Source organism: Pinus tabuliformis, chromosome J, assembly GCF_031772625.1.
Source record: "Pinus tabuliformis cultivar Carrire ecotype Pingquan chromosome J, CPIR1, whole genome shotgun sequence".
Classification (NCBI taxonomy): Eukaryota; Viridiplantae; Streptophyta; class Pinopsida; order Pinales; family Pinaceae; genus Pinus; species Pinus tabuliformis.
The window spans coordinates 1501352758-1501376896 of NC_142295.1; the positions used below are offsets into that span (position 1 = coordinate 1501352758).

A 24139-nucleotide genomic window follows, 5' to 3' on the forward strand; every position below is an offset into this window, starting at 1 on the left:
CATAAATTACATTACAAACTTATTTCAGATTTCTTCTTGAAATATTGAAGCAAATCACTGAAACAGCCTGTTGTCGCGCACAGTGTCTAGGCACCGCGACAACGCTTAGCCCAGGGGTTGTCACCCTGATCCCTGATCTCTTCGTTTAAGCCATCTCCCTCGGCTAAGCAAGGTAGACCCTATGGGATAAAGGAGGACCAGCTGGGAACCAGCTAGGTTGGGAGACACAACGAGGCAAACAAGCACCTGGAGATTTTAATAATGGATAACTTGGTGAATGAATCCCGATTAATTTCAAATAAATAGATTAAACGCCAATGAAAACAAAACACGGCCACAAGATAAAACCAATTATAGACCAGTGCCTTCGATATTTAAATCAACCATCAATAAAACAAGCTATCAAGATCGATTTTCAATACGTGATGGAAAAGTGACGATAACCCACATAAATGCCCAAAACTGTCACATGTGAAAGATTCCAGATTTAAAACAATTATCGTTAATGACCAAGATCTAGAATTAATAGATTTTTTCCAACAGTCAATATACCTTAAAATATTTATCGTAATTTGACCATAGGAAAATCATGCATTTTAATGACCAAAGGAACTTTAAATTTTAATTTTAATTATTCCTTAGACAATAATGCTTAATGGTAACTGAAAAAAAAAAAAAAAAAATTTAAAAAATTAAAATCTTTTAAGGCGATGGAAAAACGAATTAAAAGGGCTAAAAAATAAAAATTTTAATGGGCCACAGGCCACATTTAAGATTTTAATTAAAATCAAAACCAAACCCAAAAATAAAAAGAAACAAAATGAAAACAAAATTGAATTTTTTTTTTTTTAAATCAAACTAAAAAAAGATAAGAATTAAAAAGGGCTAATAATTATGTATATATATAAATGAAACTAAGAAATAAATAAATATATGCACATTAACCTAAAAGTAAATCTATCTAAAGTCAAAACTAAAATCTAATTTAACTGAAATCAAAATCTAATCTAATTCTAAAGCTTGAATATATAACCATAAAAATCGAACTTTTAATTTTTGGATTTCAATTTTTGTAAAACACACTTCATAGAAAAAAAATACGCTAACCTAAAAAAATCGAATGAAAACTAACAAAGAAATAACGCATATACAAAAAATCAAAACGTGCATTTGTTGTTTTGCTGTTGCAAATTGACGGCGGTGAAAGAGAAACGTGAGAAGGCCAAGGGATTTCGATAGCAGAAAGGAGGATAGTTGCAGCGTGAGGAAATCCGCACTAAACGACAAGGGTAGAAAGGAGGTTTTAGATTGGAAGGATGCAGATGCAGAGGCCACGAACAGTGATTGAGGAGCAGCTGTGTGGAATGAGCTTGGAGCAGCGGATGGAGGACGGAGTTGAAGCTCAATAGAGGATGGAAGAAGAAGGGAGGAAGGGCTGCGTAGAGAGTTGAAGTGATGGCAGCGGAAATGGCAGTGGCGAGGGTTTGTTTTGCAGGTTCTGAAGCAGCGAGGAGAGCAGGCAATGATAAAATCACACAGATGGAAGGTTTAGCTACGGATGTGTGCATCGATGGTAGGGGTCTCGAAGGGCAATAGCTGCTGCAGGAAAGTATAAAGGAGGCCACAGAGAGCGATGATGAGGAGAGATGGCAGCGATGCAAGACGAGAGGGGTGAAAGGAGGGCAATTGTTGCTGCGTGTAGGGGAGAAGTGATGGATGCTGCGGGAAAATGGCAGCGTGAAGGGTGAGCAATGGCAGAGGGTTGCAGAAGCGGCCAGCAACTCGATCGAAGAGAAAGCAGGGCTGGGGTCTTAAAAAAAATTCGAAATGCACAGTGAACCCCACAACCAGGCAGCGCCACATCAACAACAATCCCAAAACGATTTCAAAAATAATCTGCCTGAAAGACCCCAAGGATGAACACAAAATCAAAATTTTCCTGCTCAAAACCTCCAAATATTTTCCAGAAATCTTAATAAAAAATTTTAAATCACTCTGCTCCAGATTTATCAACGAAACCCTCAAATGATAGTTCCTAGATTTAAAATATTCCAAAAAAAGCTTTGGACTGCAGGAATAATGCCTCTGCAAGAGATGGTGTTGAGGCTAGATCTTACCCTCCAAGGCCTAGATCTGGCTTCAAAATCAAATTTCAACTTCAGATCTGCAACCTGCAACTTGTTCCTGAAAACAAACAGCCAGAACCCGAATATGCAAAAATAAAAATAAAAATAAAACAAAAACCCTAAGTCAGAAAACTAAAATTAATTACAGATCTATGTACAAAAACAACAAGTCTATCAGATCTAGGGAGTGTGATTCCGACTCCGCTCCCAAATCTGATGATCTGCGGCTCTCAACAGCCAGATCTAACGATTTAGCGCAGAAAAATTAAAATTTTTTGGAAATTTAAATGAGGTACTAAACTTGAAACCTTTCATGCATCACTCATAAAAATATCTTACAATAAGTCCGAGATCAAAATAAAATTGGGCTCTTCAGAAAACGCGGATCGGGAGTTGGCTAGTTCAACCGAGAACTTCCCCAAACGCCCGATGATCAACCTATCAAGGATTCCCTGCAAAACTCAATTCAACCGTCGACATAGAGCGAGAGAATAATAATAAAATTCAGATCTAATAGAGATACCTGCTATTATATGCAAAACTTAAATTATCATTCAAACCCCAACAACTAAGCAAGATACCTGTACTCAGATTACTCTTCAAAAAGCTATATCAATGGCCAAAAAGATATATATGCATGAAAATAATACAATCTTACAGCATTTCGATAAAGAGTAACACCAGCAGAAATTTAACCCCAAGGTCTTTCTTTATTTGCACAAGAAAAACGATTACAAGAGAGCTTTCACTCAGCACACGACTCAAAGGTCGAATGATCTCAAATGACCCCTGACACCCTATTTAAAGATAAATTTCCCAACGGCTAGTTCAAGTGATCCATGTCAAAGTAATCTCCACTGTCGATGAGGATCAAAATCTCTTTTAATATCATCTATCGAAATTTTAAATGTTGAGGAAATTTCATATTTTTTAAATTAAATGCATTTTAATATATTAAAAATTTGAAATTTTTGCATTTATTTTCTCAAAATTTCGACTTATTATTTTATTATTTTATTTTTTTATTTTATTTTATATATATATATATATTTAACCCTCAAACTTAGCCTTTGGGAATTTTACCTAGGACCTAGGACCTATGAGGGGAATAATTATTTTCTAACCCTCAAGACACTTTACATCATGATTTTTACATTTTTACATCTCAAGGGGGAAAACTCATTTGACATAGACCCTCAGACTACCCAGTTCTGCGACACAAATATAATCTAGCAAATCAAGCAATTTGTAATAAAATAGCCTAACCAAATAGTTAGGACTACTCCCAAAACACTTTTACATGGACTCAACTGAGCATACTAGGACTCCCCTAACATTCTAATAATAAAATCCATTCCGGCTTTGGGGTTAGGCTGAAGGAAAACTCTGCCGACCATGGGTTAGTCAGACAAAAAACTTTCCGGAACGTAGATCATCACTAGAAGATTAAGTTTACCTAGGCAACTACACACATGACACAGATCTGCTAAGATTATTTACAATTTATACATGCAGACTGGGTTTACAACATAACATGATCACGCTGATGATGATAGTCGAATGGCATGGACTCATCGATCAAGCGCTACCCCTTTGCGAAAAATGGGGTGTACTGCTATGGGTCGTTGACACGTAGTGGTCAACATCTGTGTCTACTTGGGGACACGTTGCTGCACTATAGGAATGTGAGAATCCAGAATCTGCATCCATGCAACACACAACAAAACATAAGTAGCATCCATCCAAAAATCATCATATAACATTAAGCACAGGAAAGATATAAGCTCTTCATTTATTAACTATCTAGTAACATGAAAAGTAAATCTAATCCTAAAACAGAAATGAAATGCTGAAAAGACAAGGAGTAGGGTTAGAAATACAAAGGATATCCCATGGCATCAGATGCGTTCAATATAGTGTATACTGAGCATTTTCCTGCTTTCAAGCAAGTCTGTCGGTTGCTTCTCGGATGTGCCATGTCCAATTTTGCATAACGTAGGACTTTTTTCTATCCGAAAATCACACTGCTTATGGCTATCTGACGCATCAAATCACTTTCTCGTTCTCTTTCTCTTGCGTCTTTTCCTTGTGGAACATTCTACTTCAAAACTCTCAGATGAAGTATGTACGATATGCGTGACATGTCTTTCTTCAATTTGCATATGATCTTTTATTGTTCTCTGTTTTATCCGGGTCACCTTCAATTAACCACTTTTCAATGGAACAAATGACCTCCTCATAATAAGATGGAGCTTGTCGCAGCAAATAAGGAGGCTTTTGATCTATTGACGTCTCCTTGTTTCTTTCATCCTCTGGCCAATGTTGAATTCTGTACCTGTATTGTAATGGCATCCATCTAGCTAGAGTGTTTAACCTTCATAGCACTGATTTCCCTGGCATGGTCTTCTTCCATGGTCAATAACTTGTTCTAAAGACACATTTGACTAGCTTCCATATCTTTTATTACTTTTCATTCTTTGTCTTTATGGTCATCAAGCAATGTTGCATAGAGTTTATCTCTTTCTTATGATTTGCTTGCATGGAAGCCAACTGATTATTATAATCGAATGTCATGATAGTCATTTCTTCCTCCATAGTTAATAACTTGTTTTGCATAAAATTAGTTTCCCTATCATCATTAGCTTTCATGGTTTCCATTTCCTTATCTCGCTTTTCCAAGTGGGTGTATAAAGTTCTCATATCATTGGCATAATCAGTTACAATTTTTTCTTGATTGATCTCCATATTTTTTACCAGCGGCATTAGTTCTTCTATAATTTGCTTCTGATTTTCCCTTTCATTGTCGACACTAATTTGATAATTTATCCCTGCTTTTCCACTATCATGGATTTGATCTGCAACAGTACAAGTGGATGGCACATTTTGACAAGAAGAATTGTCTTGAAAACTTATATCGACAGCTGGACCCTTCACAAGATCATTTTCATCCTATTGCATAATTTTAGGAGCACAAGGCGAGCTATCTTGATAACCATATCGATCTTTAAAAGCATGAGCGATGTCCTTCAGGACAATTATTAAACCAATTCAAAGCATCAACCCTCTAAAGAAAAGACAAATAGACGCATTTTGACATCTTCATGATTATACTGGGGAGAACTACAATATATGAGCATTATACGAGTAAACTTGCATAAATGCTTTAACAGAGACTGAATCATCATTCGAGAATAAAGATAATTTATGAATGGCCGCTTCTGGAATATCATGGAGAACATCAATAATATGACACGGGGTAAATGAATAATCCATGATGAATAATAAAGGACCAAATGTATGATAGAGGGAGACCTCTGCTCAAGAAAATCAAGAGATGAAAGAAGTGGAGTCGCCACTTGAACATGAAACTAACTCTAGGATCCAAAAGGCAACAAACAACTAGATATAAGGGAGGTTTCTTGTCTGGAAAAAATGAAAAGAAATGGAATCGCCACCCAAACAAGAAAGGAACCGAGGTGTCCAGGTGCTAAAGGTACAAATGAAATGATATGACGAAAGCTAGGGCGATAAAAAGATCAAATGAAACTAGGAAATGTTGGCCATTTGACAAGCTAATGAATGGCGGAAAAGATGAGATGTGCCAAAAATGTTGACTTTGCTGGCTCGAATGAGAGATGAGAAAGATGAAAGATGAATAATGAATGTTGAATAGACCAAGGACAGGAAAAACTCTATCCCCGGCAACGACGCCAAAAAATGTTGTCGTTGCCGGCTCAAACGAATGATAGAAAGATGAATGATGAATGATGAAAATTCGTTGAAACACTGACAATAAAGTATCCCCAGCAACGACGTAAAAAATGTTGTCGCACAGAGTGTTTAAGCACCTCAACAACGCTTAGACCGGGGGTTGTCACCTTGATCCCCAATCTCTCCGTTTAAGTCGTCTCCCTAGGCTAAGGGGGGTAGACCCTATGGGATAAAGGAAGACCAACTGGGAACCAGCTGGGTTGGGAGACACAACGAGGCAAACAAGCACCTGGAGATTTTAATGATGGATAACTTGATGAACGAATCCCAATTAAATTCAGATACATAGATTAAATGCCAATGAAAACAAGACACAACCATAAGACAAAACCAATTATAGACCAGTGACTTCGATATTTAAATCAACCACCAATAAAACAAGCTATCAAGATCGATTTTCAATATGTGATGAAAAAGTGACAATAACCCATATAAATGCCCAACACAGTCACATGCGAAGGATCCAGCTTTAAAACAATTATCGTTAATGACCAAGATCTAGAATATATAGATTTTTTCCAACAGTCAATATAGCTTAAAATATTTATCGTAATTTGACCATAGGAAAATCATGCATTTTAATGACCAAAGGAACTTTAAATTTTCATTTTAATTATTCCTTAGGCAATAATGCTTAATGGTAACTGAAAAATTTAAAATCTTTTAAGGCGATGGAAAAACGAATTGAAAGGGCTAAAAAATAAAAATTCTAATGGGCCATAGGCCACATTTAAAAAAATTTAATATTAAAGCGTAAATTCCTTTTGCTTAGTTTTCAACCACCAAAATTTTTTACGATTTTCTAAATGTCTAGGATTTTTAATTTTTTTTCTGTAGTATATATATATATATATATATATATATATATATATTTAAGATTTTAATTAAAATCAAAACCAAACCTAAAAATAAAAAGAAACAAAATGGAAACATAATTGATTTTTGTTTTTTTTTTTTGCTATATATAAATATTTATAAAATCAAACTAAAAAAAGATAAGAATTAAAAAGGGCTAATAATTATGTATATATATAAATGAAACTAAGAAATAAATAAATATTTGCACATTACCCTAAAATTAAATATATCTAAAGTAAAAACTAAAATCTAATTTAACTGAAATCAAAATCTAATCTAATTCTAGAGCTTGAATATATAACCATAAAAATCGAACTTTTAATTTTTTGATTTCAATTTTTATAAAACACACTTCATTAGAGAAAAAAAAGAAAAAAACCAAACCTAAAAAAATCGAATGAAAACTAACAAAGAAATAATGCATATACAAAAAAATCAAAATGTGTGTTTGTTGTTTTGTTGTTGCAAATTGAAGGCGGTGAACGAGAAACGTCAGAAGGCCGAGGGATTTCGACGACAGAAAGGAGAATAGTTGCAGCGTGAGGAAATCCGCACTAAACGACGAGGGTAGAAAGGAGGTTTTAGATTGGAAGCACGCAGATGGAGAGGCCACAGATAGTGGTTGAGGAGCAGCTGCGTGGAATGAGCTTGGAGCAGCGGATGGAGGACGCAGTTGAAGCTCAATAGAGGATGGACGAAGAAGGGAGGAAGGGCTGCGTAGAGAGTTGAAGTGATGGCAGCAGAAATGGTAGCGGTGAGGGTTACTTTTGCAGGTTCTGGAGCAGCGAGGAGAGCAGGCAGCGATGAGATCACGCAAATGGAAGGTTTAGCTACGGATTTGTGCATCGATGGCAGGGATCTCGAAGGGCAATAGTTGTTGCGGGAAAGTATAAAGGAGGCCACAGAAAGCGATGGTGAGGAGAGATGGCAGCGATGCAAGACGAGAAGGGTGAAAGGAGGGCAATTGTTGCTACGTGTAGGGGAGAAGTGATGGATGCTACAGAAAAATGGCAGCGTGAAGGGTAAGGAATGGCAGAGGGTTGCAGAAGCGGCCAGCAACACTGATTCGAAGAGAAAGCAAGGCTAGGGTCTTTAAAAAAAAATTCGAAATGCACAGTGAACCCCACAACCAGGTAGCGCCGCAGCAACAACAATCCCAAAATTCAAAAATAATCTACCTGAAAGACCCCAAGGATGAACACAAAATCAAAATTTTCTTGCTCAGAACCTCTAAATATTTTCCAGAAATCTTAATAAAAAAAAATTAATCGCTCTGCTCTAGATTTATCAACGAAACCCTCAAATGATAGTTCCTAGATTTAAAATATTCCAAAAAAAACTTTGGACTGCAGGAATAATGCCTCTACAAGAGATGGTTCTGGTGTCAGATCTTACCCTCCAGGGCCTAGATCTGGCTTCAAAATCAAATTTCAACTTCAGATCTGCAACCTGCAACTTGTTCCTAAAAACAAACAGCCAGAACCCGAATATGCAAAAATAAAAAAATTAAAAATTAAAAAAAAATAGAAACCCTAAGTCAGAAAACTAAAATTAATTACAGATCTATGTACAAAAACAGGAGGTCTATCAGATCTAGGGAGTGTGAGTCCAACTCTGCTCCTAGATCTGATGATTTGCGGCTCTCAACAGCCAGATCTAACGATTTAGCACAGAAAAATTAAAATTTTTTGGAAATTTAAAGGAGGTACTAAGCTTGAAACCCTTCATGCATCACCCATAAAAATATCTTATGATAAGCCCGGGATCAAAATCAAACTGGGCTCTTCAGAAAACGCAGATCAGGAGTTGGCTGGTTCAGCCGAGAACTTCCCCGAACGCCTGATGATCAACCTATCAAGCATTTCCTACAAAACTCAATTCAACGGTCAACATAGAGCGAGAGAATAATAATAAAATTCAGATCCAATAGAGATACCTGCTATTATATGCAAAACTTAAATTATCATTCAAACCCCAACAACTGAGCAAGATACCTGTACTCAAATCGCTCTTCAGAAAGCTATATCAATGGCCAAAAAGAAATATATGCATGAAAATAATACAATCTTACAGCATTTCGACGAAGAATAACACCAGCAGAAATTTAACCCCAAAGTCTTTCTTTATTTACACATGAAAAACGATTACAAGAGAGTTTTTACTCAACGCACGACTCAAAAGTAGAATGATCTCAAATGACCCCTAACACCCTATTTAAAGATAAATTTCCCAATGGCTAGTTCGAGTGATCCATGTCAAAGTAATCTCAACCGTCGATGAGGATCAAAATCTCTTTTAATCTCATCCGTCGAAATTTTAAATGTTGAGGAAATTTCAAATTTTTTAAATTAAATGCATTTTAATATATTAAAAAATTAAAAATTTTGCATTTATTTCCTCAAAGCTTAAACTTATTATTATTTTATTATTTTATTTTTTTTTTATATATATATATATATATATATATATATATATATTCAACCCTCGAACTTAGCCTTTGGGAATTTTACCTAGGACCTAGGACCTATGAGGGGATTAATTATTTTCTAACCCTCAAGACACTTTACATCATGATTTTTACATTTTTATATCTCAAGGGGGAAAACCCACTTGACAGAGACCCTCATAGACTACCCAGTTCTGCGACACAAATATAATTTAGCAGATCGAGCAATTTGTAATAAAATAGCCAACCAAATAGTTAGGACTATTCCCAAATCACTTTTATATGGACTCAACTTAGCATACTAGGACTCCCCTAACATTCTAATAATAAAATCCATTTTGGCTTTGGGGTTAGGCTGAAGGAAAACTCTGCCGACCATGGGTCGGTAAGACAAAAAACCTTCCCAAACGTAGATCATCACTAGAATATTAGGTTTACTTAGGCAATTACATACATGTCACAGATCTGCTAAGATTATTTACAATTTATACATGCAAACTAGGTTTACAACATAACATGATCACGCTGATGATGATAGTCGAACGGCATGGACTCGTCGATCAAATGCTACCCCTTTGCGAAAAGGTGTGTACTGCTATGGGTCGTTGACACGTAGTGGTCAACACAGCCTACACCAGATTAAATATGATTCTGAAACATAGAAACTGAGCAAGGAATTACAAACACATAGGACACCGTTAATTTTGGACAAATGTCTCCGTAAAAACCCAATGCAGGAAAACCAGTGCAGCAATTTTGAGGGTTTATTATTATTAAGTAGTAGCAAAATCTAAATACATCGCTGAATATCTCACAAGGTTATTTAGTCACAGAGAGAGAAGTATTGGCAGAAGCTTTGTGAGATTACCTCTCACAACCATTGAGAAAAAGTCTCGGTTGATCCAGCTACTAGATGAGGTGCCCCTGGTAGGCCCTGCGCTGCCTCTACGTTGCTCCAGCTTCAACCCTCTCCGGCACAATGTCACCCAACTGGGGAATCGATCAGTAGCCCAGAGTCAATACTCTCAGCCTCTCGATCTCATACTCTGGTTTCCGACTGCTGAAACTAACTCTTTGCTCTAATTTTCGACTTTCTCTCTCTCCCTCTACACTGCCTCTGCGTGGCTCTGCAGGCCCAGCGTCAGCCTCTGCGTGAGAGTTGCTAGATCACTCTCTGTTGATGATTCTCTGGCTGAGAATCTCTCTCCAGAAGCTGTTATCCCTGCCCCTCAACTGCAAGAAATCTCCTTAATCAAATTTTCCTCCCGAGAACTTCTAACTTCAGAAAATCGATTCCTTGACCTCTCTTGGTGTGTTTTCTAAATGACCCTCAAACCCCTTCTTATATCTTTATGTTGAACAACCAACAGCCTAGATTAACTCCTAATCAAAGGCTCAGATCATTTTGACTTGATCTCCGTATTTTTCTAGAAGTTACAGCCACAATTAGATTAATACCCATTAATATTTTAATTTTCCTAAGTTTAGACTTAGGAACTCCATTGAAATTTTTAATTATTTTAATAAAATCAACCCTAGATGGAATTTCCCAAAACGCTTTCTGAGTTCTTTGGAATGCATGTGCTCAAGCCTCTAGCAAAATTTGAGGCCTAAAGCACATTTGATGCTACGCCAAATCAACAAAAATCAGATGGATAGAGACTCAAATGACTAATCTATAGATAAATCCTCCAAGTGGAAAAATAACAGCTAGTTTTCTTGATCTTTGTCAAAATAATCTCGGTCGTTGAATAATACTTAATCATCTTTTAATCTTAGCCGTTGAATTTTTATTTTTGAGGAATTTTCGAATTTATCATTTAATTCCATTTTTATTAGCTCAAAATTAATTATTTTTAGCTAATTTCCTCAAAAAATTGACTTTGAAGAAACCACCAAGGTCCAAGGGTCCATTTTTTCTTGAAATATCCAATACTCTCTTGTTAGAGGACCTCCAAAAATTAATTTTTTTAAGACCCGCGAATTTTCCACTTGGAGAATTTAATTTTCCTAAGACATTTTAATTTGACTCTAATTAATTACTTTTTTGCCTTAAGATTTAATTATTTTTGCCAAAAAAATTAATTAATTGACAATTGAGGGGATTTAATGTTTTTTCCACCCTCTAATATTTTAACCATGGTGTCTAAGTATGAGAAACCATGCATTAAAATGTTTTTTTACATAAGATTTTTTACAATTCAACCCTCAAAGGGGGGATACTAGTTCGGCTTAGACCCTCAAATTACATGCCTAATCTACGACACAACATGATCTAGTAGACCCAGTGATTTGGAATATAATAGTTTAGCCAACTAACTTAAATTATCACCTAAGACTTTGACGAAGAATTCCACCTTAGCTTTGGAGTGAGGTTGGAGGGAAAAACTTTGTCAATCATCCGTGTTTAGAAACACAAATGAGTCGGTGAGACAAAAAACCTCCTAAGATGAAACTTTTGCCAAAACAATAGGCTTACCTAGGTTCCTACATATATTCATGGTCTTACTAGCATCATTTACATTACATAACTTGTAGAATGAGTTCACAACGACACATAAACTGTTGATAGATGATCCGATCCTGTTGAAAAAGTTGGTACTTTTGCTTCCTTGGAATTTTTACAAAAATTGTGCAACAAGACCAAGAAGTTGAGAGATTGACCAAGCAACTAGCCATTGTAACCAATTTATTCATTTAAGAAACCAAATCGAGCCTCCTTAGCAATTTGCACCATCCTTTTGTGAACAAATCGATTTGAAGATGGGTTAGCAAGCTAGACATTGGGAAGAAGAGGTTACCATTTTGACTTTTGACTGCTATGAGACATTGTCAAAGGGATTTCATAATTCGACCCCCCCCCCCTTGCTAAGTCTCAACTTGTGAAAGACTTCTAATATTTTGTTGAGAAGAGTCCTACTAATCATTAAGTAGTCGTTATAATTTTTTTCTATAAAAGGTTGGGCTCTCATCCATTGTAATTGTTGTTCTTCATTTGAAACAAGTGCCATCACAAAATAAAGAGCTCATTTTCATTGCAAACCCTTGTATAATTTCTTGTGCATTGGTGGAGTGATTTTCTTTTATATTTCTTTTTCTTGCTATATGTATTGAGCATTATAATTTTAATTCTAATTCTTATTGTTGATGAGTAAAATTATCCTAAGACTAACGTCCTTTGCCATTAAGGAACAACATAGTTACATGGAAGAGAACAATTAGGGGGAGAACCCCACTTGTTTTCTTTGTTTTGCAGGTAGAATCAATCCAAGATCTTGGACTACTTCAAGAGAAAGCTTCATTTTTCTTGCAATTTCGCATTTTACTGCACACAGAGGACGAAAGTTGGAGACACCACCAAGTGAAGAGGTGGCTACTAAGGGGAGTCGAAAATATTCAACAAGCTTAATCAAAAGTGGTGGTGATTTCTAAAAGGACTAAACCTACTCCCTTAACTAAAGCCATCTATAGCAACTTAAGAGGAAAACAACATCACACTCCAACAAGACCTGAGACTCCAAGGGCACAAGGATTATTACAACAACCACAAAATACCAAAATATTTCAACTCATTTTATCTTCTGCAATTAGTTTAGGAAAAATTACTTGCTGGCTTTTATTTCTATATTTATTTAGCAAGTTGAAATCTTGAGAAAAAAAGTCAAGATTGTTAGATCTAGCCAAGATTTGATACAAGTTCATTTCAGAGATTTGATACAAGTTCATATTAATTTATATTTTGTAGTAATCTATGTTGCAGATATATAGGTTTACAAGGTTGTTCTATATTGGATCTACAATTTACAGCAACTTATAGCAAGGCCTACAAGCATCCAGAATTCTGCGACTACAGTGACAAATCTTACAGCTAGTCAGCAAGTACAAAATAAACACCTCCCCCCATTTGATTTCACATAAGGCACTAGTCTTGTACCGGAGTGGTTGGGAATTATTTAGGGACTTAGGCTGAGGTGACAGTGGTTCCCTGCCCTGTGTGTGTTCATCCATCTGGTTGTCAAGACCTTAGCAATACGGTCAATTTGATCAGTAATAGGCCAACTGCCAACTATTGGACACAAATTATGAAATGCCATTTGAAATTAAATCTGAATACATAAAATTCACAGAGATACCAGAACAATTTCACCTATGATTTTTATGTGATGAATATATTCATTATTGTTACAACAGAAAAATTTTGGACAAATAGGTACTTTTAAGAAACTACCTCTTCAACAATGCCACCTTGTTTTACGTACATATTTTATAATGCACATACATTCAAATACTTTCCAGCAATAGAGCATTGTTAGTTAGAGAAATGTTGATGATTGTTATTGGATTGATTTCGAATATCATTTATACCTCTGAATCTGAAATTCCAAAACTAGTATTCCTGAAGCAATCAACATCAGGTCTTTTTGCTCCCTGGAAATGACCAATATCCCATTCATAACCTGTTCAGATCAAAACATTCAGTTCTAATTTCCACAGACAACTTCATCAGAATTTCAAACAAATTTGAGGATCCCCAAAAACTATAACTTACTGTAAAATGGTCGACAGAAAATCAAGATGAATGTCAGAAAAATAACGTTGGCAAAAAGAACATTTGCCAAGAAGAAAGTAATGAATGTCAGATCAAGAAGACATGGAGAGTCACAGAAAAGATTCAAAATGCCAAAAACAGAACACGATAGAAATCTAAAACTGGAAAATCTTAAAAGAAAATTAGCAGGTGGAATAAAATATAAAATTAAAAACATTAAGATTTGTCCTTTCCACAGCGTAAATAAGATCCTAGAGCTTTCACACTCATCCCTGCAAACAGGTGAAGGGTACTCAGTGTATGTATTCATAAAGTTGGAATTTAAATACTAAGAAAGCATTATGGGGTTATTCCAGTAAGGCTGAGGATCCATTTCTTGCTACAAAGTACTTAATAATTCTAAAAACAACGTGCCACATAAGGATAAACAACAGTATTGCATGTTTTTGAGCAATCAAGGTGTCTATTAAATTAAGAAGACTGCAATTGAAAAATCAGTTATAAGTCATAAGCATGATGTCAAATGAAGATACATTATTCAATGACTCACCCTGGCATCTAAAAAGAAGATGTTCCAAATAGAAGGCAGGAGCAGGAGAAAAGAAACCAAAACCTTCATTTAAGATGACCAGCTATGGTAATAACATTACCATTCCTTACATCCAGCAGAAGCACATTCCTCCCCTGATCCTTACTGGTAATCTCTGTATTTGTAATTCTATCAAATTCAATTTCCGAACTGTTTGTAGCATTTAATCGTTGCTTCCATTCACTGGAACTAAGAGGCATGGCTCTCATTGATGGATCCAATAATGGAAGATGGGATACACCACCCTCCACCTGTGTATTCTAGAAATAAATTAACCTTATAATACATTGAAAGCAAAGCGAATTGAAAAAAATATACAAGTAGAACTGAAAAGTTAGATGACCTGCAGCCACTGCTACTAATTCAAAATGAATTTCCACAATCATGAATGTACAAGTAAGTTTTCTGAAAACCATCATTATCTGGAAAATGATTTAGAAGGACATGGTTGCAAAAGAAATTTATGATCATATCAAAGAAGAGCCAAGGCATTAAGACCAGGAAAATATGCTCATCTTTCCAACCATAAAGCTCATATAAAACAACAACAAAAAAAACAGAAATAATACAAGTATAGCTTGCCTGCAATAGTGAAAATTTATGTCGTAATTTCAACCTTGGAAATGCATGGCCAGAAGAAGGTGATATCTGCACAACTATGTCTTCAAATCGAGCATCTTCTTTCACCCAGTTAGCATAGGAAAGAGCATCCAGAGATGGACCACTATACTGCATATGAAAAAGGCATGTTCAAGACCACTGTAACGCACATAATATAAGCATGTTCATGAAAGAAATACCAAATAAACAAAAGCCCAGTCAAAACAGTGTCATTTCGAATCATGATACCTTATGACTTAGCCCTAGCCAATAAGAAGCTTATCAGTCTCATTCATTTTGTATTAGTTACAATATAATCCTGAATCCTGATCCATGTACCATCACCCCATCTGTCATGTCGCCAACAAATAATTTTGCTAAGTAAAATCTTCATTTTTGCAATTTTGGCATTGGGAAATATTTTGGCATATAAAACTTAGGAAAAGTGGGTTATGGAGGCCCCACTTAATTTTGGAGGAAAAAGGAGGCTACAAACATAGGAGAAAAGATAAATTAATTTGATAGTGGGATGTGGAGGCCACCCAAAAAGGGGAAATCAAACCCCTTGGGAAAAAATGAACTATGGAGAAAAAGAGAAAAGGGGAGGTCGAATTGGTGGAGCCCACAAGGAGAGAAGGGAGCAGCAACTACAAAAGGAAGAGAAGGGTCTAATTTTGGCATCTTTGACAGTTGATTTCAGAACTTGAGTTTGCTTGAGCTGCTTAGCTAAGTCAACCAGTGTTGTTTAATACGAGGAGTTTCCAAGAGGGAATTCCACCTCTTCTACAATAAGCTTTGAGTGTCACATTAAGAGAAAATTTGGGAGCTGATTCCGGGTGATTTGGGGAGTCACTTAACAGTGTTTCTCCAGCAGGTGCATACTCTCTCAAGGACGCAGAAGGAAATTCGTGGTGTTGAGGAAGGCCAACAAACAAAGATATTTTACATGGAGATTTTGTAGAGATTTTCCCTTGAGGCGGATGAGTTTTCTCTTGGAGGTTTGCAGGGCTGAAAGTGTTGCTATTTGGAGGGCCGAACTTGTCTATTCCAGGGCATGCACCGGGGTTTGCTGGGCAGCTATTGCGCAGCCATTCTAACAGGGAGATTTGGGAGTTTGGGGCCAAGGAGAAATAAGGAGATTCGAATGAGTAATTTGGAGGGACTGGAGGAGATCTTTTCAGGGTTTGGGCATTTCACAGAAGAATTTCCTCTTACAAGGAGTTTTTCCTGTCGGTTAGAGCCACACGCATTTCTTGGGGTCACTGTGCTAAAAAATTGGAAAGGCAGAAAGATTTTCTTATACTTGATAATTACTTGTGATGTTCTTGACTTCTTATTAGGTTTTCTTTATATCTTCTTTCTTTTAGTTCATCAAGCAATTACCAAAGAAAAAGCACATAAAACAATGGACACCAGATATAGGCACTATGCCAAGGCAAAACCCCCTTCGAGGGGAAAACCCAATCAAAATTCTCTTTCTTTCAATAGTATTCTTTGAGACTCTTCACCCTAGACAAAGACCAAACCTTCCCTCCATGCCAAGTCAGCCTCCCAGATCTTCGACCTCTCTTCCAGCAACTTCGACTATGTCGCAGCTTCCGGCATCAGGGAAACTTGGAAGATTTCGATCTCCCAAACTAGGGCACGACACAGAGAGAGAGGTGTTGATTCCTGGAAGCATCGGATGTGCTCTAAGTCTCAAATTTTGCAAGGAGGCTTAGATATATGTATTCCACAATACCCAGAAATCATTTTGGGAAATTCCACCCAAAGACAGTTTTATTAAAATAATTAATTATTTTTAATGGGTACCTAAGTCTAAACTTAGGAAATTAAAATAATTAATGGGTATAATCTAAATAGTGGGTGTAACTTCTAGAAGAAGACGAAGATTGAGTCCAAATGATCTGAGCCATTAATTAGAATCTAATATGGGTCGTTGGTTCTCAACTGGAAGATTATAAGGACATCGAGGGGCATTTGGAAAAGACACCAGAGACAGATACTCAGTTATCCGCTTAAGATCAATTTTCTCATTGGTCGAAGTTCATCAAGAGAAAATCAAATCAAAGGGAGAGTTGCAACTGAGAAGGAGAGAGAAGGTATCGCGTCAGTCGAGAGGTCAAGAGCAGAAGACAAAGCGCAGAGGGAGGACTAGGCAGAGGTTGTGACGCAGATGAGAGGTAGTGTGACGCTAGGATTATGAAGTTCTCACGCAGGGGCTGACACAATTAGATGCAGAGGGGGCAGCAAGTCCTCTCCTGGATCAGAAACTCGTTGAGAAGTATCTGTAAAAGTTCTCACAAAAAATCCTCTTCTATTCTGTTGGTTGTATCTTGTACATGAGATTTTTGCTGAAGAACAATAAAGAAACCCTCATCTGCTACAACGGTTTTCCTACATTGGGTTTTTCTGGGGACAATTGTCCAAAAATAATTGTCATCATGGTTATACGTGTGCTAGTATTTTTCTTTGCATTCACTTTCCGCAATATTTTAATTGTGAAGGTTGCAGTAGAATTTATTTCGATATTTGTTGTAGAAACACTATGAATAACTTATTTATGAGTTAATAAATAGAAGAAATAATATTAATCATTGCAGTTGGATTTCTATTGAAAAATTTTCACATGGTATCAGAGCAAGGTTAAGCAGGAGTGCAGATCGGAAGAGTCGGCGTTAAAGAGGAGGGAATTTGAAATTACTGCATGGGCAAAAAGTCGAATCCCCAAAAGAATTGCGCAGTCCAGACTAGGAGGGCAAAATTCTCATGAAAAAAGCTCTTTGAGAGTCGACAGAGAGGAAGATTTCCAAATTGAGGTTTGCCAGTGACAAAGGTAGCAGCGCAAAAACTTCAGTGCAAAGCAGTCTTCAGAAGATGACACGGTTTTTCCTGCGACAATTGCTAAGGCAGGATAACGTCAAAGATCATTAGAAAAATAGCACAAAGATGGAAACTCAAGATGTCTGAATTATCTTCCAGATTAGAAGAAGAATTTGCATGCTTAGCAAGTTCAGCGTCAGTCGATGTTTGGTTCATTGATAGCGGGGCTTCAACCCATATGACTAGAGTACGAGAATATTTCTCAAGCTATCAAGAAGAACAAACGGACATCCAAATTACTATGGGAAACAAAACGAAGTGTACTCCAGTAGGGAGATGCGCCATAGCATTTCAGACAGAAGCAGGAACTAGCATTCAAGCCACCAATGTTCCGCATGTACCCGGGTTAAGAATGAACCTGATTTCAGTGTCCCAAGTATAGGACAAGGTATACAATGTATACTTCATTGGAAAGAAAGTATACGACAAACATTCAAGTTGGAAGAAGAAGAGACAAATTGGAGCTCGAAGCAACAGACTGTATAGGTTGCAACTCGAGTCTCCAATGGCACTGATAGGCAGTGGTCATAATGGTGAAAAGGAACTAAATATATTATGGCACAAGAGAATGGGACATTTACATCATGGAGCACTGAGGATCCTCAAAGAGACTGTGACAGTAGTTCTAGTCCTGAGTAGCATGATGATTTATGCAGAGGATGCGTACTAGGGAAGTACGCTACAGCAGTTTTTTCCAGAAGCAACAATAGAGAAGAATGTGTATTGGGATTGATACACTCAGATATATGTGGTCCAATGTCCACAAGAGCTCTTAGTGGTGGCAAGTACTTCATCACCTTTATTGATGATCACTCTAGAAAAAACTGGATCTATTTCTTAAAGACCAAGCTTGAAGTCTTTGATCGATTCAGAGAGTTTAAGGATCTTGTTGAAAACATGACAGGGAAAAAGATAAAGGTATTGCGTTCAGATAATGGTGTAGAATATAAGGACAAAGACATCACGGATTTCTGCACAAAGGATGGCATCAAAAGAGAATGGACAACTCCATATAATCCGAAGCAGAATGGAGTAGCAGAGCGAAAAAATAAAACTATTGTTGGGGCAGCAAAAGCTATGTTGTATGATCAAGACTTGCCTAGATTCTTATGGGCAGAGGCATGCAACACAGCGGTATATATCCAGACTCGAACTCCTCACAGAGCATTGGGGAAGAGCACGCCTGAAGTAAGTCATCTCAAGATATTTGGAAGTGTGGCATATTGTCACATCCAAGACGAAAAGCGCAGTAAACTAGATCAGACTGCAGAAAAGGGGTACCTCGTAGGATATAGTGAGACGTCAAGGGCATACAAAATCTACATTCCCAGCAGCAGGAAGATTGTAACGAGACAGCATGCGAAGTTCATGGAGGATACAACTTTCAAGAAATCTCGAGAGATGTCAGCAGAAGGTCAGTCAGTAGATGTTCCATTAGTCTAGCAACAGCAAGGGCAGCAAGAAGGACAGGCAAGAGGACAAACACCTGGATCAAGTATAGTGACCAATACCAATATTTCCACAGAAGAAGGAAATCCGAATGTTCTCAACAAATGGAATGACAGGACCAATAGGAGGAGTTAATTGAGCCTCCCACCACCAGTGGTAGAACCAGCAAGGAAGTACGACAGACTGAGGGACACAGAGGAGTTTGTTGGAGCTCCTAGGACCGAGAAGAGGCAACATAGACAGCTTGACAGATACCAGGCCTTGGTAGCACAGGTTGAAGAACCCTCTAGCTTTCAAGAAGTCGTTCAAAACCAAGTTTGGGTGGATGCCACGGTAGAAGAGAATAGTTTTATCATGGCAAATGATGTTTGGGAAGTGGTACCTAGACCAGAGGATAGATCAGTTGTAGGATCAAAGTGGATCTACAAGATCAAGTATGTTGCAGATGGCAGTATAGAGAAGTACAAGGTTAGGTTTGTGGCAAAAGGGTACGCACAGAAAGAAGGAATAGACTATGAAGAGACCTTCGACCCAGTAGCCCGATATACCACTATCAAATCCGTTATATCCCTAGCAGCTCAAATGGGATGGGAGATTCACCATATGGATGTCAAGACAACATTCTGAACGGGGTGATAGAAGAAGAGGTGTATATAGAATAGCCCAAAGGCTTTGAAACTCATGAAAAAAGAACTCATGTATGCAGATTAAAGAAAGCCCTGTATCGACTCAAGCAGGCAACTAGAGCATGGTATGGTCGAATTAATAGTTACTTGCAGTAGTTGGGATTCGTCAAGCGTGATGTTGATCCCAATCTATACTATTTAATGGTAGAAAATGAGCCACTTATTCTGGTGTTATATGTGGATGATTTTTTTTTAACAAGGTCATTTAGGCTCATACAAGACTGCAAGAAGAACCTTAAAGCAGAATTTGACATGAAGGATATGGGGTTGATGCATTATTTTCTAGGATTGGAAGTTTGGCAGTGTGAAAATAACTCGAAATTCTACTACAATAACTGATTTATTTCACCTACTTATTTCAAGTGTTCCACGAGGTCGCGTCCCCCCCACCTGGGGGTTGAGTTTCCTAGCTCCCTCGCGCTCTGGGGACTTGGGGACGAGAGGGGGGACATTTCCCCACGCTCCCAAAAAACAGGGTACGCGAGGAAACTTGAAAGGGGTCGTTTCCTCCAATTGGGGTTGTTTCCTAGGGATAAGGGGTCTTAAGGGGTCTTGAGGGATCATTTCCCTAGAAAAAAACACAATTTTTTTTTATGAAACAAAAAATCGTAATTCTTAATATTTGTTGATCAAACGGGAAGGGTTTACATTATGTTCATTTCACATTTCATTTTATGTTTGCTCCTTCGTTGAATTGAACACTATCACCATCGGCAAGAAGCCTTCTGTCTACTCCTTCGTTGAACGAAACGTTGTCGCTAATGTATCAGACTTGACTTTTATATTATTCAATATTCAATGTTCATAGTTGGAAGTGGAACATCAATATGGTTTAAAGTTTAAAGTTTAAAACTTTAAACATTTATAATTTTATAATTTATTTTCATTGTGAATTGTTAGCAAGTTAGTAGACTAGTAGTTACACTGTATAGTTACAAAATTACATGTATGATGTATGATTATAATTTATATGATAATGACATCAATGATCATGCTTTTCACTTTAAATTTGTTTCAGTTATATGATTCCTCGATTTATATTTTATATTTATAAGATTTTAAGACCCCGACGTCCCCCCACATTTCCTAAAAATTGGTGGGGAGCTTTTGCATAGGCCGCTCCTACGTATCCCCACTCCCTCGGCTCCTCGTCCCCAAAACTTTGTGGAACATTGCTTATTTCTCACAATAAGTTATTTACGAAATCCCTTTCGCAAACATTAAAATAAATTCTACTACAATTATTACATAATTACATAGAGAAAATAACAAGCACAAGAAACAATCACATCAACACAGTTGTTTTTGGACAATTGTCCCCGGAAAAACCCAATGTGGGAAAACCGGTGCAGCAAATGAGGGTTTTATTAATCTTCAGCAACAATCGCTTTACAAGGAATGAAACGTGTCCTTCAAATTATGGTGTTGTGCTTCACGAGTATCTAGTATGAAAATTTATGAAACGTTGTCCCTGGAGGAAGAGAGAAGGTCGTAGCCTTTTGTAGGCTGGCGCCTACATACTGGTAAACATATCAGCCAGTACAAGAGCTAGGGGGTTGGAGCTCCCTTCCATTAGCAGCTAGAAAATGAGTGAAGGTTGGAGCCTTCAATAGGCCAGCGCCTATGTACTAGTAAACATATCGGTTAGTACAAGAGCCAGGGGGTAGTAGCTCCCTTCTAGTAGTAGCTGGAGAACGAGAGAAGATTGTAGCCTTCTGCAGGTGGGTGCCTACGTACTGGTATGAGTCTACGCCAGTGCAACATTGTAAACAGATTTTTCTTATATTAAAGGAAAACAGCAGTAGGTGGTTTTTGTCCCGCACTAGGTTTCCACCTTATATCATGGTGTTCATGTGTGTTTCTTATGTGTTTTACTGCGCCTGTTTACTGTTTATATGGTTAATGAAGTTCTAATGCACTGATTAAAGATCAACATATAATGGATTAACTGAATCATAAGTTTACTGGATATACGCTAGTTGCATTAAACACAGTTGTGTGTACATGTCGTTCCCTTAACTGAAGTAGCGTATATAAATCTGATTATGGAAATGAAAAAGTTAGTGATTTGCTAATACTGATTCACCCCCCCCTCTCAGTATTATTTCCAACAAGCCTGCGTGAGGACTGCATCTCCTAGACTGTGTCTTCCCTTTGCGTTGTCTCTCAATACACCTAGGTCACCTCCTCCTCAGTCACTGATTGTTGTTGATGCCCTCCTCTTCCTCCACCTTGCAACTCTCCCTCTAAAATTGATCTCCTTCTCTTTGAGAATCGATTTTCCTTGGGATACTAAGTATCTGTTGGTGTGTCTCCAAATGATCCTCAAGTCTTCTCTTATACTTTTCATGTTAATGAATCAACGACTGAGATTAAGTCTCTAATCAACGGCTAAGATTGAAATAGACTTGATCCTCGTCTCTTAGAAACTTCTCACCCTTATCTTTATTAATACCCATTAATATTCTTATTTTCCTAAGTTTAGACTTATGAACCCATTAAAAATATTAATTATTTTAATAACTCCTCATCCGGGTGAAATTTCTCCAAACGATCTCTCGGTTTTGGAGATCTCATGTATTCTAGGCCCTCTGTTGATTTTTGGTAGCATCGGATGTGCTCTAACCATGAAATTTGGTGGAGAGGCTAAGGCACATGAGATCTCCAAGACTCAAAAATCCTTTGGAGAAATTCCAACCAAATGAAGAGATATTCAAATAATTAATATTTTTAATGAGTCCCTAAGTCTAAACTTAAGAAAATTAAAATATTAATGTGTATTATTATAAAATGGGTAAGAAAGTTCTAAGAGATGAGGATCAAGCCAGATGTAATCTTAGCCATTGATTAGGTGTTGAAGTTTCTAAGTTACTTAGTTAGAAACCCTCCAAGCACTTTATCTGATTTATTCCTACCTACTTGTTATTTTCCTTAGCAAGTTATTTACAAAGTAAATACTGAAAATAAACCCTAGTGCATGCTCAACATATTACAGATCAGCAACTAAAAGAAACAAGAACAAACACACCACATGACACCATTATTTTTGGACCAATGTCCCCGGAAAAAACCCAATGCGGGAAAACCGGTGCAGCTTATCTGAGGGTTTTCTTGTTAAGCAATATCAAAGTACAATCTAGGTGTCGTAACTGGCCTACCCAACAGAGAATTTCCTTAGCAACTATACCTCACACTTTGAGAGAAATCTCCTGGCTGAAACCACGGAAAACCCTTCTGGCAGCTCCTCAGCACAAAACTGCTCCTGCAACCCTAGCATATGCCCCCCTCTGTCTCACGCTGGCCCTGCGTTAGCCTTTCTTGGCTTGCGTCAGCCCCAGGAGGCCCTACGTCAGCTCTGGGAGCATCTATGTCAACTACGCTGGCTCCTCTGGTGCTCTACACAGCACTTGACTGCCTCTGCGTGGCCCTGCGTGAGCCTTGCAGGCTCTGCGTCACCCTCCTTGGCTGCTGCACTACTCTCCCCGGCACAATCTCTGCCTTCTTTGTTTCTCTGTACTCAATGCCCCTCAACTGCTCTCCTGATCACTGATTCTGTCTCTCTTAGCAAACCCCGCTCTAGAGAATAGAATGACTAATCATCTGGTGTAATCTCCAAGTGACCCTCAAGCCTCCTCTTATACTTTTCCTGTTGACTGATCATCTGGCTTGATCCATGTTTTTTGGACCACTCTAACACAGATTCATATTAATACTCATTAATATTTTATTTTCCCTAAGTTTAAACTTAGGGACTCCATTAAAAATCTTTATTATTTTAATATTCCCTGGTCTGTTTAGAAATTGCCCATACCCTTTCTGGGTATTGGAGATCTCATGTGCCCCAACCTCTCCACCAAATTTCGTGGCTAGAGCACATCTGATGCTACCACAAATCAACACTCCTCTTAGCGAGGACCATGCTCTAGCAATACTCCTCACTGAGTATTACTCTAATCATCTGGCATCGGTACCTGTGCTGATGCTAGGCTTTCCTGCCCAACATCCTCTGCACTGCTGCCTCCTGTACTACTGCCCATGGTTCTGCCACTACTGCATCTGTACGACAACTCCCTCTGCATCTGTGTTGTTGCTGGTCCTTTCTCCCAGCACTGTATCCGCACTGCACCTCCTCTCATCATGCTGCATCGTGCTGCCCACTGCTGCACTGCAACTCGGTTACTG

At 37.7% G+C, this 24139-nt stretch overlaps 1 protein-coding gene across 2 annotated transcripts in view; it reads right to left on the bottom strand.

Moving 5' to 3' along the window:
• The window catches only part of LOC149233115 (rhodanese-like domain-containing protein 8, chloroplastic), a 355412-nt gene that overhangs the window by 225787 nt on the left and 105486 nt on the right, over window positions 1-24139 (bottom strand). The window contains exons 3-5 of one of the 2 annotated variants that reach the window (XM_089379697.1): window positions 14922-15068; window positions 14401-14590; window positions 13567-13658 (exon numbers count right to left, since the gene is read on the bottom strand). In XM_089379697.1, the coding sequence (XP_089235823.1) occupies window positions 13567-13658; window positions 14401-14590; window positions 14922-15068 (429 nt within the window). The remainder of the gene's footprint in view (window positions 1-13566; window positions 13659-14400; window positions 14591-14921; window positions 15069-24139) is intronic. The other variant, XM_089379698.1, reaches the window with a different exon arrangement.